At 38.7% G+C, this 24,633-nt stretch overlaps 1 protein-coding gene across 1 annotated transcript in view; it reads left to right on the top strand.

Annotated features, from left to right (window-relative positions):
• Window positions 1-24,633, top strand: part of LOC150107076 (nitric oxide synthase, inducible-like) — a 317,964-nt gene that overhangs the window by 174,936 nt on the left and 118,395 nt on the right. Inside the window, exon 10 of the mRNA XM_090391607.1 lies at window positions 9,815-9,989. Within this exon, the coding sequence (XP_090247733.1) occupies window positions 9,815-9,989 (175 nt within the window). The remainder of the gene's footprint in view (window positions 1-9,814; window positions 9,990-24,633) is intronic.

Here is a 24,633-nt window from a genome sequence, read left to right as displayed (position 1 = left end):
TAATCTGGATTGCTGATTTCATTAGAGGAAGAAAGATCAAAGTCAGAATCAATGCAGCAATATCAAAAGAGCAGAGAACCTGGGCTGGTGTTCCCCAGGGCTCAGTACTCAGTCCCTTACTATTCCTTCTATATGTCAATAACATTCATCCCTACCTTACAGAAGACACAAAAGTAACTTGCTATGCAGATGATATAGCCATCTGGCACACTAGTGCTAAAATCAAAGAATCAGAGAAGATTCTAAACAAATCCATGAGAGGATTAGAAAAATGGTCCGATGAACTTAAACTCAAAATCATCCCAGACAAAACAAAACTAAGCACCCTTTAGTACAGACAGGAAAAATAGACATTCCTACAATCCCCCAAGTCATGATCAACAAGCTAATTGAAAAAGTCACAAATCCAAAATACCTTGGTATTACGCTTGATCAGGAATTGCGTTTTGTACAACACATCTCTAACACTTCCAACAGAGCTCCAAAAAAATTAAATATACTGAAAAGGCTTTGTGGAACAAATTGGGGTGCAAAGCCAAAAATCCTCAAAACTACTTACACTACACTAATAAGGCCAATAATGGAATATGCAGCACCTATCTGGTCACCTTCGGCCTCATCGGTAAAGAAAAAATTAGACAATATGCAAGCAAAAGCATCCAAGATTATCATTGGTGCAGTCTCATCCACTAACATCATCAGAGCCCAACAGGAATGTGGGCTTGACCTGCTGGAGGACAGACGAAAATTTGCCACCATAAAATTCATAAATAATATCGGACACTACCAAAGTGATCATATCTCCCTAAAAACTTATGAACATTGGAACCAAAAATGCAGACTTCACAGATCATCAACTTTACAATATAATGACACTATCAGGAAAGAAATAGGTCTTGATCAGCTAAATGCCCACATAAACAAAGAACCTCTATTTTCCAGTCCTTTACCTTCAAATACCTCCATAAATCTAAACCTTACCAAATGCTGTACAAAAAAAGAACCAAAAGAAATGCTCAAAGAAAAAGGCCTAAATACTATCAACCTTCTTGCATCCTCCAAACAGGTTATTTGTTATACCGATGGATCGTCAGACACCAATATGATTAATGGAGGCGTTGGTGTTCTCCTTCTACTCCCGAAAGGTGAAAAAATTTCAATAAAAGTTGGATCTGGGAGAATCGCTTCCAATTTTACCAGCGAACTCTACACAATAAATAAAGCACTAGAAGCCTACTTAAAACTGTCATCATCTCAACAATCTGAAGGAATTATAATTTACGGTGACTCAAGATCAGCTTATGGAGGCAATCAAAAATGGCAATGCCAAGCTCACACAAGACATCCATAAACTCTTAAATCAACTAAAGTGTTTAGGTAAAAGTTACATTTTATAATGGATTCCTGCTCATGTAGGCATTGATTACAATGAAGCAGCTGATAAATTAGCAAAAGAGGCCAGAGAACTCAACCAAGAAACTCATATGATAACTCTTGCTGATGCCAATGCACTAGCAAAAGCTAAACCAATGCCACTGAAGTCAGTGATACAACATCAAATTCCTGAAATCAGTGCTGACAGAAGGACCTCTACCACGATAGCAAGACTACGAACAGGACATTATAGAGGAATGAAGATCAATACAGATGATACGAGAACATATAGAAACTGCAACAACTGCCCCAATACCGAACTGACACCCACTGACATCTTTACCTGTCCAGCAATTAGAGCAGCCTTGCAAGAAATAGATCCTGAACAACAGCTCTATACGAACAAAATCATCGACATAGCCAAAGCAGTACAAGGAGCACACGGAAACATCTAAGACTCTTCAAAGGACAAGACAATGACAACAGAAATAAGGCGTGTAAGCATACTAAAAATACACCACTGCTGTTTGAGCAGTTACAGTTGGGAATGACGTAATTTGCAATGACAAGCGCAAACTTTCGGCGTTAGATCGCAGTGCATTTATTTCTAATCTAGAGCATTAATCAAACAATTCCAATTATTAACTATTCAGCTCACAAATTGACTACATTTTGACTAGAAGAAAACATCTTAAGGTTGTGACAAATTGTAAAGTAATTCCAACAGATCAAGTAGCACAACAACACCAACTGCTGTGCTCAGACTTTAAAATAAGATCGAAGATAAGAACTTCTGGTTGCCATGGGATGAAGACAATTAAGTGGTTTCGCTTAAAAGAGGAGAGTGTGAGGAATCGTTTTAGGGAGAGAGTGTCAGAGAGGATTTCGGATGGACTGGAAAGTGTACAAGATTGGTGGAAACATAATTCAAAAGTAATCCTGAGCTGTGCAATCGAAGTGCTTGGTGAGACATCTGGAAAGATTAGAGAGCAGAAGGAGGGTTGGTGGTGGAATAATGATGTACAAGTGGCAGTGACAGCTAAGAGGAAGGCAAAGCAGAAGTGGGATGAGTCAAGAGTGGAAGAGGACAGAGAGGTATACAAAGAGAGAAAGCAAAAAGCCAAGAGAGTTGTGGCACAGGCGAAGGCCATGGCATATCAAGATCTGTATGATCAATTAGAAACAAAGGAAGGACAGAGAAAAATTTACCAACTAGCGAAATGTAGAAATAAAGCAGCTAAGGACATTTTACATGTGAGGCAGATCAAAGATGCTGAAGGAAGAGTATTATGGAGGGATGTGGACATAAGAAACAGATGGAAAATATACTTTGAGGGACTTTTGAATGAGGAAAATGCTAGGACTCACAGAGGAGATGGGCTGCCTTCTGAGGGGATGGTGCAGACCATCAGTAGAATGGAAGTGACGGAGGCCATGAAGAGGATGAGGAATGGAAAACCGGTGGGCCTCGACAGGATTCCAGTGGAGGCATGGAAGGCACTGGGGGAAGAGGGAATTGGCCTGCTGTGGGAAATGTTCATGAAAGTTTGCCAACAGGAAAATATACCCGAGGAATGGAGGAAGAGTACTCTTGTTCCCATCTACAAGGGTAAAGGGGATGCACAAGACTGTAAAAATTACAGAGGAATAAAGTTGATGTCCCACACAATGAAGATCCTAGAAAGGGTTCTTGATAGAAGATTGAGGGAGGAGGTGGAGATTGCAAAGGAGCAATTTGGCTTCATGCCTGGTAGATCAACAACAGATGCTATCTTTGGGTTACGACAGATGATGGAAAAATATCGAGAGAAACAAAGGGAGCTACATCTGGTATTTATTGATCTGGAGAAAGCATACGATAGAGTGCCAAGGCAAGAAGTCTGGAGGTTTGTGAGGGAGAAGAAGGTGCCGGAGAAATATGTCAGGTTGGTGCGGGAAATGTACAGAAATATGAAGACAAGTGTTCGGACCTGTTTGGGACAGACAGAAAGTTTTCAAGTAACAGTTGGCTTGCATCAAGGGTCAGCATTAAGTCGGTTTCTGTTTAATATTGTGATGGAGGTGGTAACAGAGGAGGTGAGAGAAGATGCACCTTGGACAATGTTGTATGCAGATGACATCTTGCTGTGTGTAGATTCAAGAGAAGAAGCGGAAACTAAACTGGAAAGATGGAGAAAAGTACTGGAAGAGAGAGGTATGAGACTGAGCAGAAGTATGACAGAGTATATGTGTTGTGCAGTGGGCGGTGGCCAGGAGACAGATCTGGAGCTGGAAGGAAATGTCATCAGGAAGGTGAGAGACTTTAGATACTTAGGTTCAACAGTGGAAGAAGATGGAGGAGCTGAGAAGGAAGTGGGATGCAGGATACAAGCGGGTTGGAGGAACTGGAGGGAGATGGCTGGAGTGTTATGTGATAAGAGGGTGCCGATCAATCTGAAAGGCAAAATTTATAGGACAGTAGTGAGGCCAGCTATGACATATGCTATAGAAACTGTGGCCCTGAGGAAAAATAACATCAGCAGGATGGAAGTAGCAGAGATGAGAATGCTTAGGTGGATGTGCGGTGTGACCAGAAAGGATCATCTGAGAAATGACAATGTCAGGGGAACAGTGAAAGTTACGAACTTAGGAGCGAAAATACAGGAGGCAAGGTTGAGATGGTTTGGTCATGTTTTGAGGAGGGAGGACGAATATGTGGAAAGAAGGGTCATGCAGATGGATGTGCAAGGAAGGCGGAAGCATGGGCGGCCAAAGAAGAGATGGAGGGAGCTAGTAGAAGAGGACTTGAAGATGAAGAACTTGGATGTGGTGACAGCCCAAGACAGGAAGGTGTGGAGGAGACTCATAACAAACAGTGACCCCAATTAAGTGGGAGAAGCTGTAGAAGAAGAACTATTCAATCAATGTCAAAACATAAGCTGTAACCTTGAACATGTCGTATTGCATTTATATAATGTTGTAAGCATTGTTATTATTTATAAACACAAACAAATGTTATTTTTTTCATTTTTTGCTTGAGGGTGCTGCAGTGTCGCAGTGCTTATGTACGGGCTGCCACTGATGAGAAGTGATTGGCCCTAAGATCCAAAGAAAATCCTAGGAAATTTTTTAGCTATGTGGCCAGCAGGAGGAGAAATGATTATGGAAGAATGACATTGTAGGAATAAAAATGGGAATAGAGTGACTGATGCAGAAGGACATAGTAGAATTGTTCAATGAACACTTTATTGGTGTGTTTCATCCTTGAGGAGTAAATTTTAATACTAGAGGGATAGGGCAGGTTCGAGGTTTAGAAGTGCAGGAGGAGAGGGTGTTTCAAATACTGAGTAAATAATATATGCACGTAAACACAAGAAAGATATTTAATTAACCAAATATTTCGGTCTGGAAATAGCAGACCATCTTCGGTGGCACTACAAGAACAGTTTTAAAAAAAAAACAAGGTGAAATACTAACAATGGATCATTTAAAAATAGAACAAGCTGCGTGATGTTATATCACTAAGTATTAAAGGGAATATTTTTAAGCAGAGACATGATTGAAATATAGATATTAATTAATAATATTAAATAACATAAAATTAATATGAATTAATGAGTTATCGTGATTAGACCTTCCCAGATTTTTGATATAGGTATATACAGTCATTCCGATTCAGGTTAGGACGATGGAGTAAGGCCTCTACACTTTCTTTGAATAAACGTTCAAATTTATAACGGGATTTTTGATTTTTCAGGTTTGTTGTGATGAATGGATGATTGATGTTCTTGGATTCTTTTTCAAGAGAACGTCCAGTTTGCCCAAAATAGGAGAGATCACAGTTGCAGGGAATTTGATAAACTCCAGGAAGAGATATAGTTGAGTGTTTGTCTTTAGGAGAAGGAAAATGGGAAGATAATTTGTTAATAAGTGAATACATAGCTGTTAACTCATATTTCTTCAGAATTCTTGCGATAGGTTCTAAAATCCCAGAGATGTAAGGAATTGGAACTCGACATATTGAATCTTCGTTGTTTTGTAGTGGATTATAAGAATCGAGAAGATGTTGAGTACTCTTTTCGGAAAAGCCACTATCCAACAACACAGGAAAAGAGTTTCATGTGTTGTTGGATAGTAGAAAGTTCTTTCTGTAGAAAATTAGAAGTAGAATTAGTTTTGGCTCTTCTGATAAGACATTTTACAATTCCTGTTTTTTGACAAGGATGATGGGCTGATTCTTTAAGAATATAACGACCTGTGAATGTTGGCTTTCTGTAAACTGCAGTTGTAAGAGTATTCAAAGGTGACCGGATGAGGAGAACGTCTAATAAAAAAAAAGATAACTGGTTGTTTTCTTCATTTTCCATAATAAACTTTATACGATGATGTAAGGAATTGATACTGTTTAAAAAAGAAGGTAAGGAGTCTTTGTTGTGCGGCCATACAGTAAAGATGTCATCTATATATCTTACCCAAAAGGATGTTTGAGGGAAAATAGATGAGAAGAGGACTTTTTCTAGATGTCCTAAATAAAAGTTGGCTAAAGCAGGAGAGATACAGGACTTCCCATGGCTGTTCCTTCTACTTGGCTGTAAAATTTGTTTTGACATAAGAAATATCCAGAGTGTATTACGAAATCAAATAGTTTTATAATGTCTTCCAGAAAGATGTCAGCAAGTAATTTTAAAGTCTCCTTGAGAGGTATATTTGTATATAAAGATTCTATATCAAAGCTCACCATAAGATCTGTAGGTTGCATTGAGACATTTTTTAATTTTTCTAAGAAATCTCAAGAGTTTTTTAGAAAGGAACTAGAGTTGCCTATGTGAGATTTCAATAATTTAGCTAGATATTTGGATATACGGTAAGTAGGAGAATCAATACAATCTACTATTGGACGAAGAGGAAAGTCAATCATGTATTTTAGGAAGACCATAAAATCTAGGAGGGCTTGCAAAATGAGTTTTAAGTCTTTCAATTTTGTCTCTATCTAAACTAATAACTTCATCTAAGACAGAATTTAATTTCTTTAGTTGTCTGTTGGTTGGATTATAATCAAGTTCTTGATATGTGGAGCGATCTCGAAGTAAAAGAGAAAGTTTTCTTCTGTAATTTGCTGAGTCCATAACTACTGTTGCTCTGTTTTTTCTCAAGGACTGTAAAGATTTCATTTCAGAAAGAGATATGTTGGAAGGAAGAAGTTTGGCCTTAAGTAGAGATCCAACCAACAGTCAACTAAAGAAATTAAATTCTCTCTTAGATGAAGTCATCCGTTTCTCACTACTTTCTCCAATATTTTACTAACTACTGATGACTTCGAAACTGCCCTATAATTAGACACTTTCAGTCTGCTACCTCCCTTATGCAATGGCACAATCTTACCTTTCTTCCATTCCATGGGCACCTTTCCCACAGCCAGACTTTCATTGAAAAGCCAGGTCAAAGGTCAACTGTCAATTCCCTAGCACATTCTCTCAAAACTCGTGGTGAAATATCATCCAGTCCCAAAGCTTTACTGACATCCAGAGTACTCAGTATCTGAAACACACTCTCCTCCTATACCTCTAAACCTCGAACCTGCCCTGTCCCTCTAGCATTAAAAACTGACTCCTCTAGTATGAAATACTCCAATAAAGTGTTCATTGAACAATTCCACTGTGTCCTCTGCATCAGTCACTCTATTCCCATTTTTATCCCACAATATCATTCTTCCACAGCCATTTCTACTCTTACTGCTAAAAAATTCCCTAGGATTTTCTTTGGATCTTAAGGCCAATCTTCTCTCATATTCCACTTTCGCTTTCCTTACCACACTAGTCACTCTTCTGGCCTGTGTCTTATATTCTTCATGCATCTTCTCTTCACCTGTCTCCTTATATCTCTTCCATAGCCTCTTTACATGTAGTTCCTGTTTAATATTGTTTGTCATCTGCTTTACTCCAAATTGTGTCCTCTTCTTCACTCGTGGAATACAGCTTACCATTGCTGCTAACAATATTCCTTAACAATTTGCCAAGCACTAATGATATCCTGGCCTTCCAATACCTCCCTCCACAAAACTTCTCCAAGTTGATGTCTAAGACTATTATAATCACCTGCTTTATAATTCCACATACATTCTTGTCTCTTTGATACTCCTGCATGTCTATTCATTTTCCAAGTCAAAACCATATGGTCACTCTCTCCAACTGGTGGGAGAGATGTCATCTCAGTTATTATCATCTCTTCTGAAGCTATAACCAAATCCAAAACTCTTGGACCTCTTGTTCCCTCTGTTACATGTTGCCTAAGACATTTGTGCTTCAAGAATTCTGGAAATTCCATTCCCTTATTGCTACATGCATCTTCGTCTCCCCAGTTTATATTGCTGTAGTTAAAATCTCCCATAACAATAATTTTTCTTGCACTTACCATGCTCAATTGTCTCAACATCTCCTGGTCCCCACCCTCTGTGCTCCTTGGCCTGTAGCAACACCACACTAAATATCCTGTCTTGCTCGCCTCCACCTCACACCACATGCTTTCAAAATCATTAGTGGCCCAGCCTTCCAAAGCCTCCACTCTTAGAGGACATAGGTTGTCACTTATCATAAGCAGTACTGCACCGCCACTACGCTTTCCCTTCCTATTATCCTGCCAAAAAATGCTGTACCCAGGAACTTCCATTCCTGTTATTATATCCTCCTCTGTCAACCACGCCTCGGTGATCCCAATAATCTTTGGCCAGGCTGATGCTATCAGTGCCACCAATTCCACTAATTAGTAATCCTAACGAGTCAAGGACTCATCAAGTGAAACCATACATCAACTGTCATACCTTTTCTTAAACTCATTCACACTAGATAAACTCATTACTTCAACAGGCAGACTGTTCTACTCACTCATAGTTCACTGAGAGAAAAATACCTCTTACCTGTTTCTTAACTGCATACCAACAAACTTACCTACCACTGATGTCTGCTTTTTTCTCTTCCCACCTTCCATATAATCAACTGATATCCTATACCACCCTCTAAATAGTTTATAGATCTATTATATTCCTCTCTTTCTTCTGTCTACCATTGTACCAGCCTTTCCACAGCGTCTTTATTCCTTTGGAATCCGAGATGTCAAATCTGCACACAGGGTCCAAGTGCAGTCATATCAAGACCTTGTAAAGGGACAAAGTAATTTCCATATCCTGCATGTCAATGTTTCTTTCAACATCACAGTTATCCTCTGAGTTGTATTTGCAATGTTTATGTTGCCTTTTTAACTTCAACTTTCTATCCACCATAACTTCAAGATTTCTAACCTTGTCAGTTACTCCAAGCATAATCCCAATGATATAATATGCTGTTGGGTATTGCATCACACCAAAGTGAATAACTTTACACTTACTAGTATTGCATTGCTAGCTATTGTCATTTGTTCACACTTCCAGTCTATTAAAATTGCCCCATAAATGCTGTATATCAGTAGCATTTATAACTGCGCAAAAAAATTTATCATGCTGCTTACAGAATACATTGTCCATGCAGTTAGCCTAGTGGCTTTGCACTTCACAACCATATGCCTGGGGAAGGAGTGTCCTGGGTCAACTCCCATTGCCGATGTGAGGAGCTAAAGGATCTTCCTCAGCCATAGCCAAATTAGCCAGTCTTGGGAGTGGACAGCAGGGTTTTTTCTCCCAGTTTATCTGGGATTTTTCATCTCACAAGCAGGCAAACTGGCCCCGTGAACACACAGGGGATACAGTCAGGAATATTTAGATGCATAGGGTTACGAAATCCAAGCATGCTTGGAAGGTTGTGGGCCTTAAAGGCCTGTTAAATCATTGGGATAGGATATAGAATACATTATACTGAGTATACCCAGTATACTCAGTATAATGTATTCTGTGTTTTCTGTTTAAATCTGATGAAATCATATCTGTTTTTGATATCTATTTGTTATTATTTAATTGTTATTTAATCAACTAATCATGCTAAATATAGATGTAGACTTTTTAATTTGTTCATTTGTGGTTGAACCATGGAATGCATTGCCTGAGAGAGTAGTTAGAGCAGGAATGGTCAATGAGTTTAAGGAGTGGTATAATAAACTTTGTTTTTCCTAAGAACAATCTCCTGTGATGAATCTTTTGATTCCATAGAGGCCTGGATAATAATAATAATAATAGTTTTTAATCTAATAGCCTCTTCTTTTCAGTCTTCTCTTCACAATTGGTTTATATTTTATTAATGGTTTAGGATCATGTGTTGGCCCATTTGGTTTACATGTTCTATCCAATTTTGTTTATATTTCTTTAGTTTTTCTTCTACTGATTTTATTTTTAGTTCTATTAAAATATTCTCACTTACTTTTTTTGTATAATAATGTGTATTTTCAGTTCTTCTCATGAATCTCATTATTATTTAAGTGAATGTCACGAATCTCATTATTATTATTTATTATTTTATCTGTTTTTTTTTAATTTTAGGTATGCAGTATTTGCTTTAGGATCAAGTCAGTATCCGACTTTCTGTGCCTTTGGGAAAAATGTTGATGAATGTTTATCGACAATGGGAGCTGAATCCCTCCTGCCAGTTGGACTAGGTGATGAACTCAGGGGACAAGAACAGACTTTCAATTCATGGGCAGAAAATCTTTATAAGGTTAGAAATATTTTATACATAATGGAAGCATCAGGAATTAGAAGAAAAATTAGATGAAACAGTCATCCTCGAATGCAAATTAAGAATAATTTTTTTTTACATATACTTATAAAGTTCTTAATCTAGACCTTTCCTGTTATTAAATTTTTCTGTTTTTTGGCAACACAGTACTTCATCGGTAATCATATCACAAATTATTCATCGTTATATATTGGGTTTTATCCTTTATCCAAGTGTAAGCAAACAAAGTTTGTGCCTGAATTACTTTCAAGTCTGGGACAACTCGTGGTGAAAGTGGTATAAGTTCTCATCACTTGCCTTATTTCTCCCATAATGTAAAGAACATCTCCTTGTGGACATGTATATACTGCTATGCATTAAGGGAAAGGCCACTACCAAGACCGGTTTTGACCTTTATTGAGGTCTTATCAGTGGGAACCAGACCCAGAGGTGATGATACTAAGGTGGAAGTAATGGAGAAGTCCTATTTACCTATAGGAGTTGCCAAACTTCCATAAAAATTATTCATCAATTAATTGTCAACAGCGATTCATTGCTAGTAATATCCGAGGTTACTTAAAGGATCAAGGCAAGATAACTGGAAGTCCTCCATCTACCCTTTATGTAATGTGAAAAATCAGACCAGGACTTTTGCCCAGGTGTCCACCCTTTAACCTATCTTGGTGTGCCTCTGTCTTGCTGCTGAATGAACAAACAAAAATTAGCTAGTAGTTTGGGACTTGAAAAATTACATTCTTTATTGGCTTCAACCAAAAACAAAATATTCTTGCAATGTAATTAAATATCATGCTGGCAAGAACATTACCAGTTCTTCCAACTGTGCTGCCATAGTACAATTGTAAGAACAAGGAGACATTGTTCCCTTGGATTGAAAAATCCCTGGGTTTGATTCTCATTGTGACAAGGCGAATCGTTATATAGGCTTATTCATTTGAAGGTAAGTTAGCCAATCTCATTGGCTAACTTACTAATTAACTTCCCAATTATAACTCAGGTTTTTAATTCTACATACAGGCAAATTGCAAGAGTTTCCCATTTCAGTTAAATATCAAATGGAAATCTTAATAGCAGGTACTCAGGAGCAGAGAACTCCAGCATGACCTGTAAGTACTTTAAGAGCATGAAACCAGTTATAATTTGACCTAAAAATCGGCCATGTACAAGTGCCCACTATGCCTAATGTGAGAAGCGAAGATGGCAGCAGCAAAAGCCAAAGAAGACGAACAAGCAGCCCGTGTCTCGCCAGCATAGCGTTGTTGATTGCCGATAAACCCACAAATTGCTGCAGCTGCATAATTGATATCAGCAGTAAAAAAAGAGTATAATGTGCAAATTCTGTTGCCACTGGATACATGCTTCCTGTGCAGAAATGGATGAATCGGTGTACAAAATATATATTGACCTTAACCAGCCCTCTTTCTGTTCGATGTGCCTCCCATCTGTAAAACAGTTCCTGAACTTAGGCAAACGAATTGAAAACCTCAAACAGCACATCACTGCTATGAATGAAACTCTTTCCTCCAAAATATGAGCACTAAAAACTAAGCTCGAATCAACTGACGATCAGTGTCACAATGCAAGTTCACCCTTCCCCATGAATGAACGCCATGAAATAATCGCATCAACGGTGCACAACTCAATGGAGGGCAAAAACAAAATTCGACACTGTCATTTTGAACTTTCCAAAAGAAAACAGACAAGCTGAAAGAAGACATCATCAAAGTAGCAGAAGAATGCCACATTGATCCTAAAAATATCAGGTGCCATCCTTTCGGATCCATAAACAAAAGAAGGACAGAATGAACTTTCTATGCCTCATAAAAGTGACTTGTGACAACATGCCAACAAGCACATCAAAACTAATAACAGCAATCAACAACAAATTCAAAGACACTTGTTTGCAATCGTGCTTACATTCTCAACCAGATTTATCATTTGCATGAAGAGAACAAGGATACCAACTTCGAAGACTACTTGCAGAAAAACGAATGGTGACTACAGCTAATGTGAATTAGCTGTAGTCACTATTGTGTATAGTGTGAACATCAACTATAGACAAGCTAAATTGGTGCCAAAACCAAGTGATGCCACTAGAAGCCACCATGCTGACTAGTATACAGGCACTGCATAGGAAATCTGCAAGACCCCTGTGGTAAATATATGACCTACAAAACCCTACAGATCCACTTCACCAACATCTGTGGCCTAAACTCTAACCATAATTGTGTCCACTACCACATAGTCTACCAAACCCCACCTACTCTTTCTGACAGAAACTCAAATCTCACCTCCCTCCAGCACTATTCGCCTCAACCTTTCAAATTACACATTCTTTAGCTCCTTTCGACCCAAGGGTGGGGCTGTGCAAACATCCTCTCTGACATACCTTGCCAGAGAGCACCCAACTTGGAACATCTAACTTTGACCTTCTTTGGATGAAAATATCCCTACCCAACTTAGTCAAATTCATATGCTGTCTCTGTTGCTCCCCTAATGCAACCAACCACTCTGAGCTCTTCAATTTCTTCTCCTTAAAAATTGACATTCTCCAGTCCCACTTTCCCAACAGCAAAATCATTCTCCTAGGAGATTATAACATCCACAACACCCTTGCAAGCAGAGATGCTGAAACGTTCAGATGCCAACCAGAATACCTGATAACCCAAACCACTCTCCAAATATCCTAGACTCTTCCTGACCAATGACCCTTCCAAATAGGGAATTTAAGGAGAAAGGTGACCAGCAGGTGCTGGAACAGTATAAAGCTCAGACCAGGAAGGTAACAAGGATGGTAAGAAAAGCAAAAGCGGATTATGAAAGAAAATTGGCCATGCAGGCCAAAGAGAATCCCAAACAGTTTTTTCAATATGTTGCAAGTAAAAGGAAAAATGTTCAATGCCAAACGATTTTAAAAAATGCTGAGGATAGGGAGGTAACCGAATCAGTCGATATAGTGGAATTACTGAGCAAGCACTTTGCAAGAGTATATCATCCAGGTGGTGACATTGCATGAATGGAAGAACTAACAGCTTATACTGGAATTGTCATGAATGAAGTAGAGGTAAATAGTCTATTACAGAACCTCAATGCATCTGTGGGATTGGATGGTATATCAGCTCATGTCGTACGTGAAGCGGCTAAAGAATTGTCAGTGCCTTGACCATTTTGTTTAATTTGAGTCTCGGGTCTGGGTTAGTCCCAAGAGGGTGGAAAGAGGGGAAAATAGTTCTGCTGCATAAAGGTGGTTCCAAGGCTGCTGTTGAAAATTACCGGCCAATCAGCATAACAGGAATCGTTATCAAGGCCTTGGAGAAAGTAGTCAAGAGGAAAATACAAGATTGGAGAGATGAAAATGGGATACTGTATCGGGGACAGCATGATTTTGTGAAGGGTAGGTCATGCCTTAGTAACTTGCTCACGTATTATAACACAGTGACGGCAGAACTGGATAAGGGTAATGGGTTTACAGTGATTCTACTGGACCTTGCTAAGGCCTTTGACAGGATACCACATGGAATTCTAATCAGTAAAATGCAGCATATCGGGATGGATATAGGGTTGGTGAGATGGATAGGAGAGTGGTTGACGGAGAGATATCAGAGAGTGGTTTATTCGGGAGTAGAGTCCAAAAGACGGCTTGTGACTAATGGTGTGCCACAAGGATCTATTCTTGGACCACTGCTGTTTAATTTGTTCATTAATGATATAGGAAAGGATCTGCGAGGAACAGTTCATTTGTTCGCAGATGATGCAAAGTTGGGTAGGGCAATAGTGAATGCAGATGATGTCAAAATTTTGCAGGATGATTTGGATAGACTGGAGGTCTGGGCTAAGGAGAATGGATGTCAATTTAATGTGGCAAAATATAAGGTTATACATGTTGGGGTGAAAAGATTAGCAGCAGTTTACTACATTGGTGGAACTGTACTCTAGGAAATTGATGAGGCAAGAGATTTAGGAGTGTTGGTGGATAAGGAGTTGAAGTTTAGGGGGCACATTGCAAAAATGGCCAAATCAGCTCATCAAATCACTCGGTTGCTGAAGAATATGTTGACGAGCAGAGACAAGCATGTTATTGTTCCTCTGTATTATCAAGCCTTGATAAGACCCCATCTCAACTACTGTGCCAGATTTGGTCACCTAGGTTTCTTCTTGATGGGGAGGTGGTTGAGAGGATCCAGAAGCGAGTGACCAAGATGATAGCAGGTCTGTGGAATGAACCTTATGAGAACAGGTTGAGGATTTGTGGGTTGCAGAAATTAGTTGATAGGCAGAGGAGGGGAGATATGATTGAGACATTCAAATTACTGAAGGGTTTCTATAAAATTAATTCAGAAGATATTTTTGAGAATAGGGCTGGTTGTGGGAGGACTAGAGAATCCATGGAAGCTGGGCAAGAGTGTGGTTAGTAAGGGTGTTAGAACTGGGTTCTTTACTTTTAGAGGGGTGAATGAGTGGAATGGGCTGCCAGAGTCTGTGGTGGGTGCTGTGACAGTGAATGAGTTTAAGGCGAGTTATGATAGATACTGTGTGAATGAATGTCGAATAGTTGTGATGAACATGATTTGGGGCCTCCCTCGATGAGTCTAAGGACTCCCTGGAGTTGCCCGTAATAATAATAATAAATATATAGTGAATTTAGAGAATCTGCTATGCAATTCTGACCTAAACTACACAGCCACTCCCATACAAGAGTAGTTTGGCATTATGACCGTGCCAAGTGGGACAGCCTCTACAACTTCTATTTCTTAATCCATGGTTAGACTATTGCTTCCGACCTTTCAACCCAAACACATGCACCGAACTCATAACCAAAGTAATTCTCACTGGCATGGAATCATACATTCCCCACAGTACTCTGACCTGCCGTTCCTTAACTAAACTCTGGTTTCCCAAAAGATGCACCAAGGCTGTACAAATAAAAACCAAACATACCATTACTGGCTGAAATCAAGAACCCATCCTCTTTTAGAACTTATACCCAAGTGAAATAAATGCAAAAAAGAAAACAATCAATGCTTCCAAAACAGAGTTCGAAAGAGCAAAAAGCAGGAAACGAGCAGCCTGTCCAAATGCCAGCCGAGCCTTTTGGTCCCAACCAAAGCAATCGGGATTGCTTTGGCACGGGACATAGGATAGGAGACAGTTCTGGTGGGCAAACACTATTCCCACCTCTATCATACCAAAATGGCTCCATTGCATTATCACCTACAGAAAAGGTCAATCTCCTGGCCTCACACTTTGTTTCCAATGCACATACAATTGACAAATGTCATCCAACCATTCCAGATGCCCAACATACAATGCCTGAAAGAGATCAGCAAAATACTATCCAAATACAAAAAAGTCTCCCAGCCCTAATGGCATTCCTCCATTGTCCTGAATGTTTGCCCACCAGAACTGTCTCTTATCCTATGTCACTTATATATACTGTCTTATGTCTGGTGCTCATAAGATACCAGTGGAGTATATATACTCCACTGGTATGTATCCACAGCCTGGAAATTGGCCTATATTCAACCTGTTCCCTAGAAGGGTGACAAGTCACTGCCATCCAACTACCGCCCCATCTCGCTCACCTCAGTCCTGTCTAAAGTAATGGAAAAAATCATCAATTCCCAACTCCTACACTAACTTGAAGCTATCCATCTAATATACATTCATCTTCCAGCATGGATTCCATTGCTGCTGATCAAAAGGAGATCTACTCGCATATGTCACCCATCTCTGGACAAATGCCATGGAGAAGTTTGGCAAATCTCAAGTGCTTGCGCTTCATATCTCCAAAGCTTTTGACCAGGTCTGGCAAAGAGAATTACTAAGCAAACTACCATCATTTGGTCTGTCCCAGGACTTCTGTAGTTGGATTGCCAGCATTCTGTCTGGACGTGCGCTATGTGTGGTGGCAGATGGCTCCTTATCCTCTCACCATTCAACTAGTGCCGGGGTTCCTTAAGGTTCTGTCCTCTCTTCCTACTATATATCAATGACCTACTTCAGCTTACCTCCAACCCAATACACGGTTTTGCAGATGACAGCACATTGCACCCCCTCCCTTTCTTTTGATAAACCTTACTCCACACAACTCACCACAACCTACAGAACAGCAACCACCACTGCCCTGAATTCAGACCGCCAAGCCATCCTCAAATGGGGTTCAGATAACCTAGTTAATTGCAATGCAAATAAAACCTAGTACTGTCTCATTTGTCATAAAAAAGAACTATTTTCTCCCAGTATTATTTTTGACAACAACCAAATCTCCAGACAATCTGAGATTTCTCTTCTTGGAGAAATCTCAGATTGTTACTTCACCCCCGAACAGCTGTTAACGTTATACAAATATACAAATCACAAATCCGCCTAACCATCGAATACTGCTCCCACATATAGGGTATGGCCCTAAATGATTCCTCAAAATGTTTGACTCCATACAGAGAAGAACAGTCAGACTTATTAATGACTCATCTCTTACCAATTCACTCTTCCCCCCCCCCCCACACACACTTTCACACAGATGATCAGTCTCTGCGCTATGTTTTTTCTACAAATATTTCCATGGAAAATGTTCATCTGAAATAGCATCAGTAATTCTACCACTACCATCATTTGGTCTGTCTCAGGACTTCTGTAGTTGGATTGCCAGCATTCCATCAATCCAACTACAGAACACATGTCGCTGCTGCTCAACATCCCTACACAGTGCACCTTGAAACCAACAGAACAAGTTTCTTCTCCTCCTCCTTCATCCCTGCAACTGCTCTACTATGGAATAGTCTTCCCCTTGATATGTTCCCTAAAGAATACAACATACAGTCATTCAAATCCAATGTGAACAAGTACCTTCTTTCCCAACTCATACACGGTACTGATGTACTATAGGCTGATTTACCAATCTCTCGTGTATGGGCTCAACATTAAAAAAAATGGCCACAAGAACACATGCAATTTGGGTGCTTATGGGTCAAAGCGGTATAACAGAGAAAAGACCTCCACATAACCTTTAAAGAAATGCGGAGAACCGACCAGGGCTTCTGACCTAATGTCCAATCCTCATCTTATTGTGGTGCACCCTGTTAGGTATCTACCTGGATAGTGAATGAATATGAGGATTGGCTGGCAATTTCAGAATTAGCCAACCAAATTGTATTTTTATTGGATTAAATCAAAATATAAAATGATGGTACAACATGACAGAATTTCATGCCAAATGGGTCGTCACCTTGTTTAATAAGATCTACCCCGCCCAAATTGTTTTCGCCATATAACCTTCTGTGGGATCATAGAATGTGATCCCACAAATGGTTCCACTAAGGTAAAAGTGGAGGAATTTTTTTTTGAGGCTTTAGAGAAAGCAAAAAGAGAACACCAAAAATTCAGCTATTGGAACAAATCCTAAAACATACCCCCCCAACTCAATATCACCAGAGTTCAAAATCAGTACTATCAATATAAGAAGCTTAAATGGCAAACAAATGGAGCTAGCTGAGGAATTGGATAAGTACCAGATCGATATAAAAGGGATCTGAAACAGAAAAGACAAAAACAAGTGAGATCTTTCTGAGCAATAAATACAAAATATTATATTCAGGCAATGATAATCAAGGAAAAGAAGGAGTAGCCATAGTATTCAACACTAAATATGAGGCTAATCCTGAATGGCAGACAGCCTCAAGTAGAGTGATGTAGGCAAATATCAGAATGGGGAACTGGACAATGAGACTTATTTGTGCCTATGATCCCACAGAAGGTTCCACTAAGGTAAAAGTGGAAGAATTTTTTGAGGCTTTAGAGAAAGCAACTGACACAATGAAAAAGGAAAAGTTGGTCCTTGTTGGGAATCTAAATAACAGAGTAGGAAATGATTGTCACACATACAAAAATATTTTGGGAAAATTTGGAGAAAAAGAGCAAAGCTAATAATAATGGCAAATACCTGTTGAATTTCTGCTAAGGACAAGCACTGGTTATTAATAACATCATGTTCCATCATAAAAATGTGTGCATACTCACATGGAGAGAAGAGGTAAGGAATAAGAAAAGTCTCATTGACTATGTTATTGTCAATAGTAATGTGTTCTCCCTAGTGCAAGACACCAGAGTGTACAGAACATTTGAAATCGGAAGTGATCACCATTTATTCTTGAGCAGAATAAAATTGAATTTCAAAGAAGAACATGTAAGAAAGTTTTAAAGCGAATAAAAGTTGAGCAACTCTCAGATGTGAATTGTAGACTAAAATACACAACCATTATTCAAGAAAAAAAAAAAAGTTGAGAACAGGAAAAAAAACCTTGGCTATTCAGTGGTAAGCCCTGAAGAAAACACTGATAAATTCAGCCAGAGAGGCATGTATTGAGGTTGTCTGCAAGGATAGAAAAATCATAACTCCATGATGTACACAGGAAGTTAAAGATGCAGTGAAAGAAAAGAAGGAAGTTTATCAAAAGTTCCTGGCAATAAGTCAGCTTGTGCTCTTAGAGAATACTGAGGCAAATGTAAGAAAGCTAAATATTATGTAAAACTAGCTAAACAAAAGTTATGGAAAGACTTTGGTAAGAATATAGAAAATAAATATCAAGAAGATGGCACGATATTCTGGAGGTTGTTGAAGAAGCTCAGAAATGAAGGAAAGAGTGCTGTAAAAGAAATTAGAGATGATAAAGGTGACATGAAAACCTCCTCCTCCTGTTCACGGGGCTGTGCAACTTACATTCTTTTAATCTGTCCTCATACTCCACATTCCCAAGACCACTCACCAACTTTGTGAATCTTCTCTAGATCCTTTCCAACCTCTCCTTGTAACCATTAAAACCTTGCGACCAAATGTATGCACAATAATCCATATGCGGCCTGATCAAGGCTTTATACAATGCCATCATAATCTTTCTATTTCTTCATATCAAGGTTGTCAGTAGCATCTCTGTAGTAAGTTAGAATCAGTATGTTGGGTAGATGAGCTGAGCAGAAAAGATGTTGATAATGCATGGAAACTCGCAAGGCAGTATCTGACAAAAGCAATATATAACTGCATGCCAAGGATTAAGTGAATAAATAGATTAGGAGTGAAATGGATGAACAGCGAAATCAAGCAAGCTGTGCTGGAGAAGAAAATGTTATGGAGGAGGTATAAGACAGTTGATGGTGATTGGATCTATGATGAGTATAAAGTGCAGGCTAGAAAGGTGATGAGCATGGTAAAGATGTTGTTGGACATGAAAATGAATGAGAGCATCAGTGTAATGTATGATCATGTGTTTGGTTTGTATTTGGAATCCACCAATGGGGAAATTTCTGACTATATTTCCCTAAGGGAGGCTTTGAAAGGCAGTGACACTAATGGTTTTGAAAGAATATGATGTGAGGTAGACGTGGGCAAGACAGAATATTTAATAAATTTAGTTTAATCCTTTATCCAAGTGTGAGCAAACAAAGTTTGCTCCTGAAAATATCTTCGGACTGTGGTAAGGTAGTATAACACTGGGCAACTCGTAGCAAAGCTGGACCAAGCTAACATCACTCCTATCTCAGTATCTCCAATAATGCAAAACACATCTCCTTGCAGACATGTATAATGTTATGCATTAAGGGAAGGGCCACTACCCAGACTAGTTTCGACCTTTATTGAGGTCTCTTCAATGGAGGCCAGGCCCAGAAGTGGAGGTACCAGGCAGAAGAAATGGTGAGGTCATCTTTACTACTGTACTACCTTACCCCAGTCCTGAAGATATTTTCAGGTGCAAACTTTGTATGCTCACACTTGGATAAAGGATTAAACTAAATTTATTATAGTCTAACCAAGTGAAAAATAAACTTTCAACAGGATATTTAGTTGGGTGTTGCTAGCCAAGGAGCTCAGAGGGTGAGGAGCAGGAGATGTTTAGGCAGTTGAGCTTGCCAAGTGCAAGAAGAATGATTGTTAATGGAGATTTTAACTACAGCAGTATAAATTGGGAAGAGGAAAATGCATGTAGTAATAAGGGAATGGAATTTCTGGAATTCTTGAGAGACAGATCTCTTAGTCAACATGTAATAGAGAGAACAAGAGATTCAAGAGTTTTGGATTTGGTCATAACATCAGAAGAGCTGCCAACAAAGGTTGGTTGATTGGCAGAGCCTCTGCTACTAATGACTTGCAAAAAATAAGTAGGTTTGAGTGTGGTTAGTAGATGGAAGGGAATCAATCGTTTGATGCTGTTGGCACACTCTTCCTCGATGAGTTTTTGGACTCCCTGGGGTTGTCACATAATAATAATAATAATAATAATAACTGAAACGACATCCCCCCCCCCCCGTGGGAGAGTGACCATGTGGTTTTCACTTGGAAAATGAATAGACATGTGGGATTATCAAAGAAAAGGAAACAGATGTGGAATTATAAGGCAGGTGATTATAATAGTCTTAGCTGTGAGCAAGAGGATGAGGAGTGGTTTCTTTGCATGGATGGTGGTTGAACTGTGGAATACATTGCCTGATAGAGTGAGCGGTGTGAGCAAGAACGGTCAATGAGTTCAAGAAGTGGTATGATAGACGTTGTGTTTCCTAGGAAGGACACACAACAATCTTAATTTGAATTCGAAACACAATGAGTCTTTTGACTCCATGGAGGCCTGAATAATAATATTGGTGTAACAAAGCTAGACAAAGTTGAAGAGGTTAAGTATCCTGAAGTATGTTCTATAGAAATATGAAGGTTATGGGGCATATCATGCAGTGGCATATTTAGGTGTAAGCCGTATAGGCCCGAGCCTAGAGCAGCAAATTTTGAGGTGTGACGGAAATTTCCAGGCTCTCATTTTTGTAATTATAACATGTTCCTTATATGCTGCATCTACTCACAAGTAGAGAAATATTTTTCTTTTCCTCATTGTAAGTTTAGTCTGCAACAAATATTTGCATGTAATCAGATTCAGCATAACTATACAGACCGATACACGTGCACGGAAAGCTACTGTATTGTTGTCGGGAACTTGACACAAAGGCAATAGGGATCGCAGTCGGGAGAGATTGATGCTAATTAATTTTGTGTCGGTATTATTCTTACTAACTGTAACAACTTTTACTTCTTTATTATTTCGAATTCAAATTAACATTGTTAATTGTTGCTCTTCCTTCAACTCTTTAGTTCAGTATGCTGATATCTTTGTGGCAGTTAAGATGTTCTAAATCTGAAATTATTTTTAGAGTTTTCAGTGCCCTTGTCATATGTTGTCATCAGAGTGGAGGTAATACTGTTTTATTGTTTTGCTTTTAAAAAGTTATAAACTGTGTGAATCATTCCGATACTTCTTGCATATTTTAAATTACTATTTACATTTTAAAAAATGAGTGACTGTAGAAAGCAACTTAGTGGTAGTGAATATAAGAAAAGGAGAAAAGAAAAGGAAGCGAAAATTAACAAAATAGTATCAAAGACAAGAAAACTGGACAGTTTTTTGCATCAGTATCTGCTAATGGTAATTGTGATTTGGAAAAAGAACAAGAAGTGGTTGAGAAGATGGAAATTGAATCTGTTTTAAATGACGTGCCTGCAACAAATCCCAACAATTTGGCAGCACAGGTGATAGTGAGTAATGACCCAGCTGAATGGATTCTAAATGACGTAACATGCGAGTATATCGCAGTTAACGGGTTTCCACAAAATTTAGACAGTGATCTTTAAAAATCACAAAGAGCTTATCCTGACCAAGTAAGACATGTTTTCTAAGAAACTCAATGAGAGGTATCTGATTAAGGCAAAAAATAATAAGAGATTTTTCTTGTTTACTCTCCTAGCTGGAAAGATCTTCTGTGTGCCTTGTTGCCTTTTTGGTGGAGAGGAGCTCATGATAGTCACTGTGTCAGTGGATTTAATGACTGGAAAAATGCAGAAGCACGAGTGAGTCATGAGTCATCACGAGAAAGCAACTAGTCATATGAACTGTCTGATAGCTCTGAAACAAAGAGCAAATCTTGCAGGGAGAATTGACGTACAAATAACTCAGCAACTAGAAGAAGAAATTAAGTACTGGAAAGAGGTGTTAAAACGAGTAGTTGCAGTTGTAAAAACATTGGTCAGTAGAGGACTTGCTTTGATGGGAAAGGATGATATTTTCGGTTCTGTGCATGGAAATGTAATGATGTATGTAGAGTTAATTAGTCAATTCGATCCCTTTCTTGCTGAGCACATCGACAAAAGGGGGAAAAAAAGGAAAAGGTTTCATTTCCTGTCTTTCCTTTGTCACATATGAGGAATTTATTAAAATAATCAGCGAGAAAGTAATCAAATTTAAGTTATTGTGAAAAAACTTATAATAGCTAAGTACCATTCCATAAGTGTTGACTCAACACCAGACTTCTCTCATGTTGATCAGCTGTCCATTGTACGATATGTGAAAGAACATCGAACTCCTGTGGAGCATTTCTTGAATTTCATTCTTAACGTAAGTCGCAAATCTGAAGAGATACAAGAGGCAGTTTTAACTTCACTAAACGAACTTGGAATTGATGTAGCAAATTGCAGAGGGCAGGCATATGATAATGTTAGTAACATGTCAGGCAAGTACACAGGACTGCAAGCAAGAATTCTTGAAATAAATCCATTAGCAGAATTCACACCGTGCACTGGACATTCTCTGTCTCTAATTGGTATTTGTGCTGCTGAATCCTGTCAGTACTCTTCCGCATTTTTTGATGTCTTTCAGAAACTGTACGTATTTTTCACACATCTTCAACACATCGGTGGAGTATTCTAAGAAAGAACCTGGAGTCTTCTGCAAAAGTAATCAAATGTTCTTCGCCTATTCGTTGGTCAGCTTGTGATGATGCCTATCTGAGTCTTCATGAGGGATGAAATGAAATGATTTCCACTTTGTCCAAAATTGAAAATGACACCACCCAGAAGAAAGTTATGTGATGTGAAGCAAGTGGGATTCTATGGGAACATAAGTCACTGGAGGTTGAGATCATGACCTGCCTATGGGGTGATATTCTGTTAAGAATGAATGCCACAATCAAGAAATTACAAAGTGTAATCATTGATATAGGGACTGTGTGTGTTCGGGTCCCTTGAAGAATATTTCAAAGATTAGAGTTACTTTATGAATCCTATGAAGAACAGGGCAAGAAACTTAGTGGAGTTGCCTTGTATGAGGAAGAGAAAAAGAGGAAGAAAAAGCCCACCAGGTTTTTTGATGGCAGCGCAGATGAAAGTAATGAAAATGAAGACGAGTACAATCCATCAGTCAGTTTCAAAACTGATAATTATGACACAATTTTACACAGTCTTTCATTCGAAATGAATTGAAGAAAAGTGTCATATGAAAACCGCTCGAAGGAGTTCCGGTTTCTCACAACAATGCATGTGATATGTGAAAAGGATGTCATAAAAGGGGCAAAAAAAACTTCAAGAACACTTTTTGACTGATATTGAACCTGAATATGTAAACGAATGTCTGCACTTCAGACCGCACCTGAAATCAAGTGGCCTATAAATAAATACATTCCTACAACTTTCACAGAAAATTCGACAGGAAACCCTACAGTGTATATATATCCCAATCTGGACACTGCTGTTATGATTTTTCTGTGTAAGATAGCAACAAATTGCTCAACTGAACGATCGTTTTCTGCCCTCAAAAGGTTGAAGGACTACCATAGAACAACTATGACAGAAGAAAGGCTCAGCAACTTGGCAGTTCTGCAAATTGAGAGTGATATTACAAGGGCACTGGACTACGAGGACGTGATAAATACCTTCGCTGAGTGAGGGGCAAGACGTAGAATATTCTAGGACATTTTGAGTGAGTCATAATATATATTTATATTATGAATTTACAATATAAATAGGTTATGCATGTAAATCAACACATTCATTAAATATGAGGGACGGCACTTTCTGCAGGCCTAGGGGCATTAAATACCTAAATACACCACTGATATCATGTGAAGGTGATTAAGATAACCTACAAATTGCTGCAGTACTGAGAAGGACATGGACCAGCAGAGATATGTTTGGTGAATACACTGTACAAAACCTTGATCAGAATACATCTAAATTATTGTACTACTCGGAGCTGGTCACCAGGATTTGAAGGAGATGAAGTAACCATGGAGAGGGAATTGTGGCATATAATAAAATTGATATCAGGACTGTACATTATTGGTTATGAAGATAGACTGAGTACACAAACTGCACAGTTTTCGTAAAGAGCAGATTATAGGGTAATACGGTTCCTTTAATAAACTGTTGAGAGGTATTTAATGGATTGACACTGTGGAGATTTTTTAATATGGTAGAACAAGGAGACATCACTTAAATTTGTGCAAGAATGAGGCTTTTATTCATGAAGGGTAGTTGGATCATAGAATGCATTGCTAGATTGGATGCTGAATGACTTTAGAGAATGGTATGATAGACTTAGTGTTTCTACGATAGCCCTCCCATGATATGTGTTGTGATCCCATGGAAGTCCTTAATAATACACTGGTATTCAAAAGCTAATGACGAACTACATTTTTATCTGTATATGAAAAAATTTTGATGATGACAGTCAAATGCAGACATAAATTTTTTTGTCAGCATACTAAAAAATTATACAAATAATAAATTACACAAAAATGTGTTATAAATTTCGTACAAATT

The sequence above is a fragment of the Typopeltis vanoorti genome, chromosome 4, assembly GCF_054136105.1.
Source record: "Typopeltis vanoorti isolate ZY-2024b chromosome 4, IOZ_Tvanoo_1.0, whole genome shotgun sequence".
Taxonomy (NCBI): Eukaryota; Metazoa; Arthropoda; class Arachnida; order Uropygi; family Thelyphonidae; genus Typopeltis; species Typopeltis vanoorti.
Note: the sequence above shows the minus strand (reverse complement) of the source record. Positions and strands in the feature narration are given on the sequence as shown.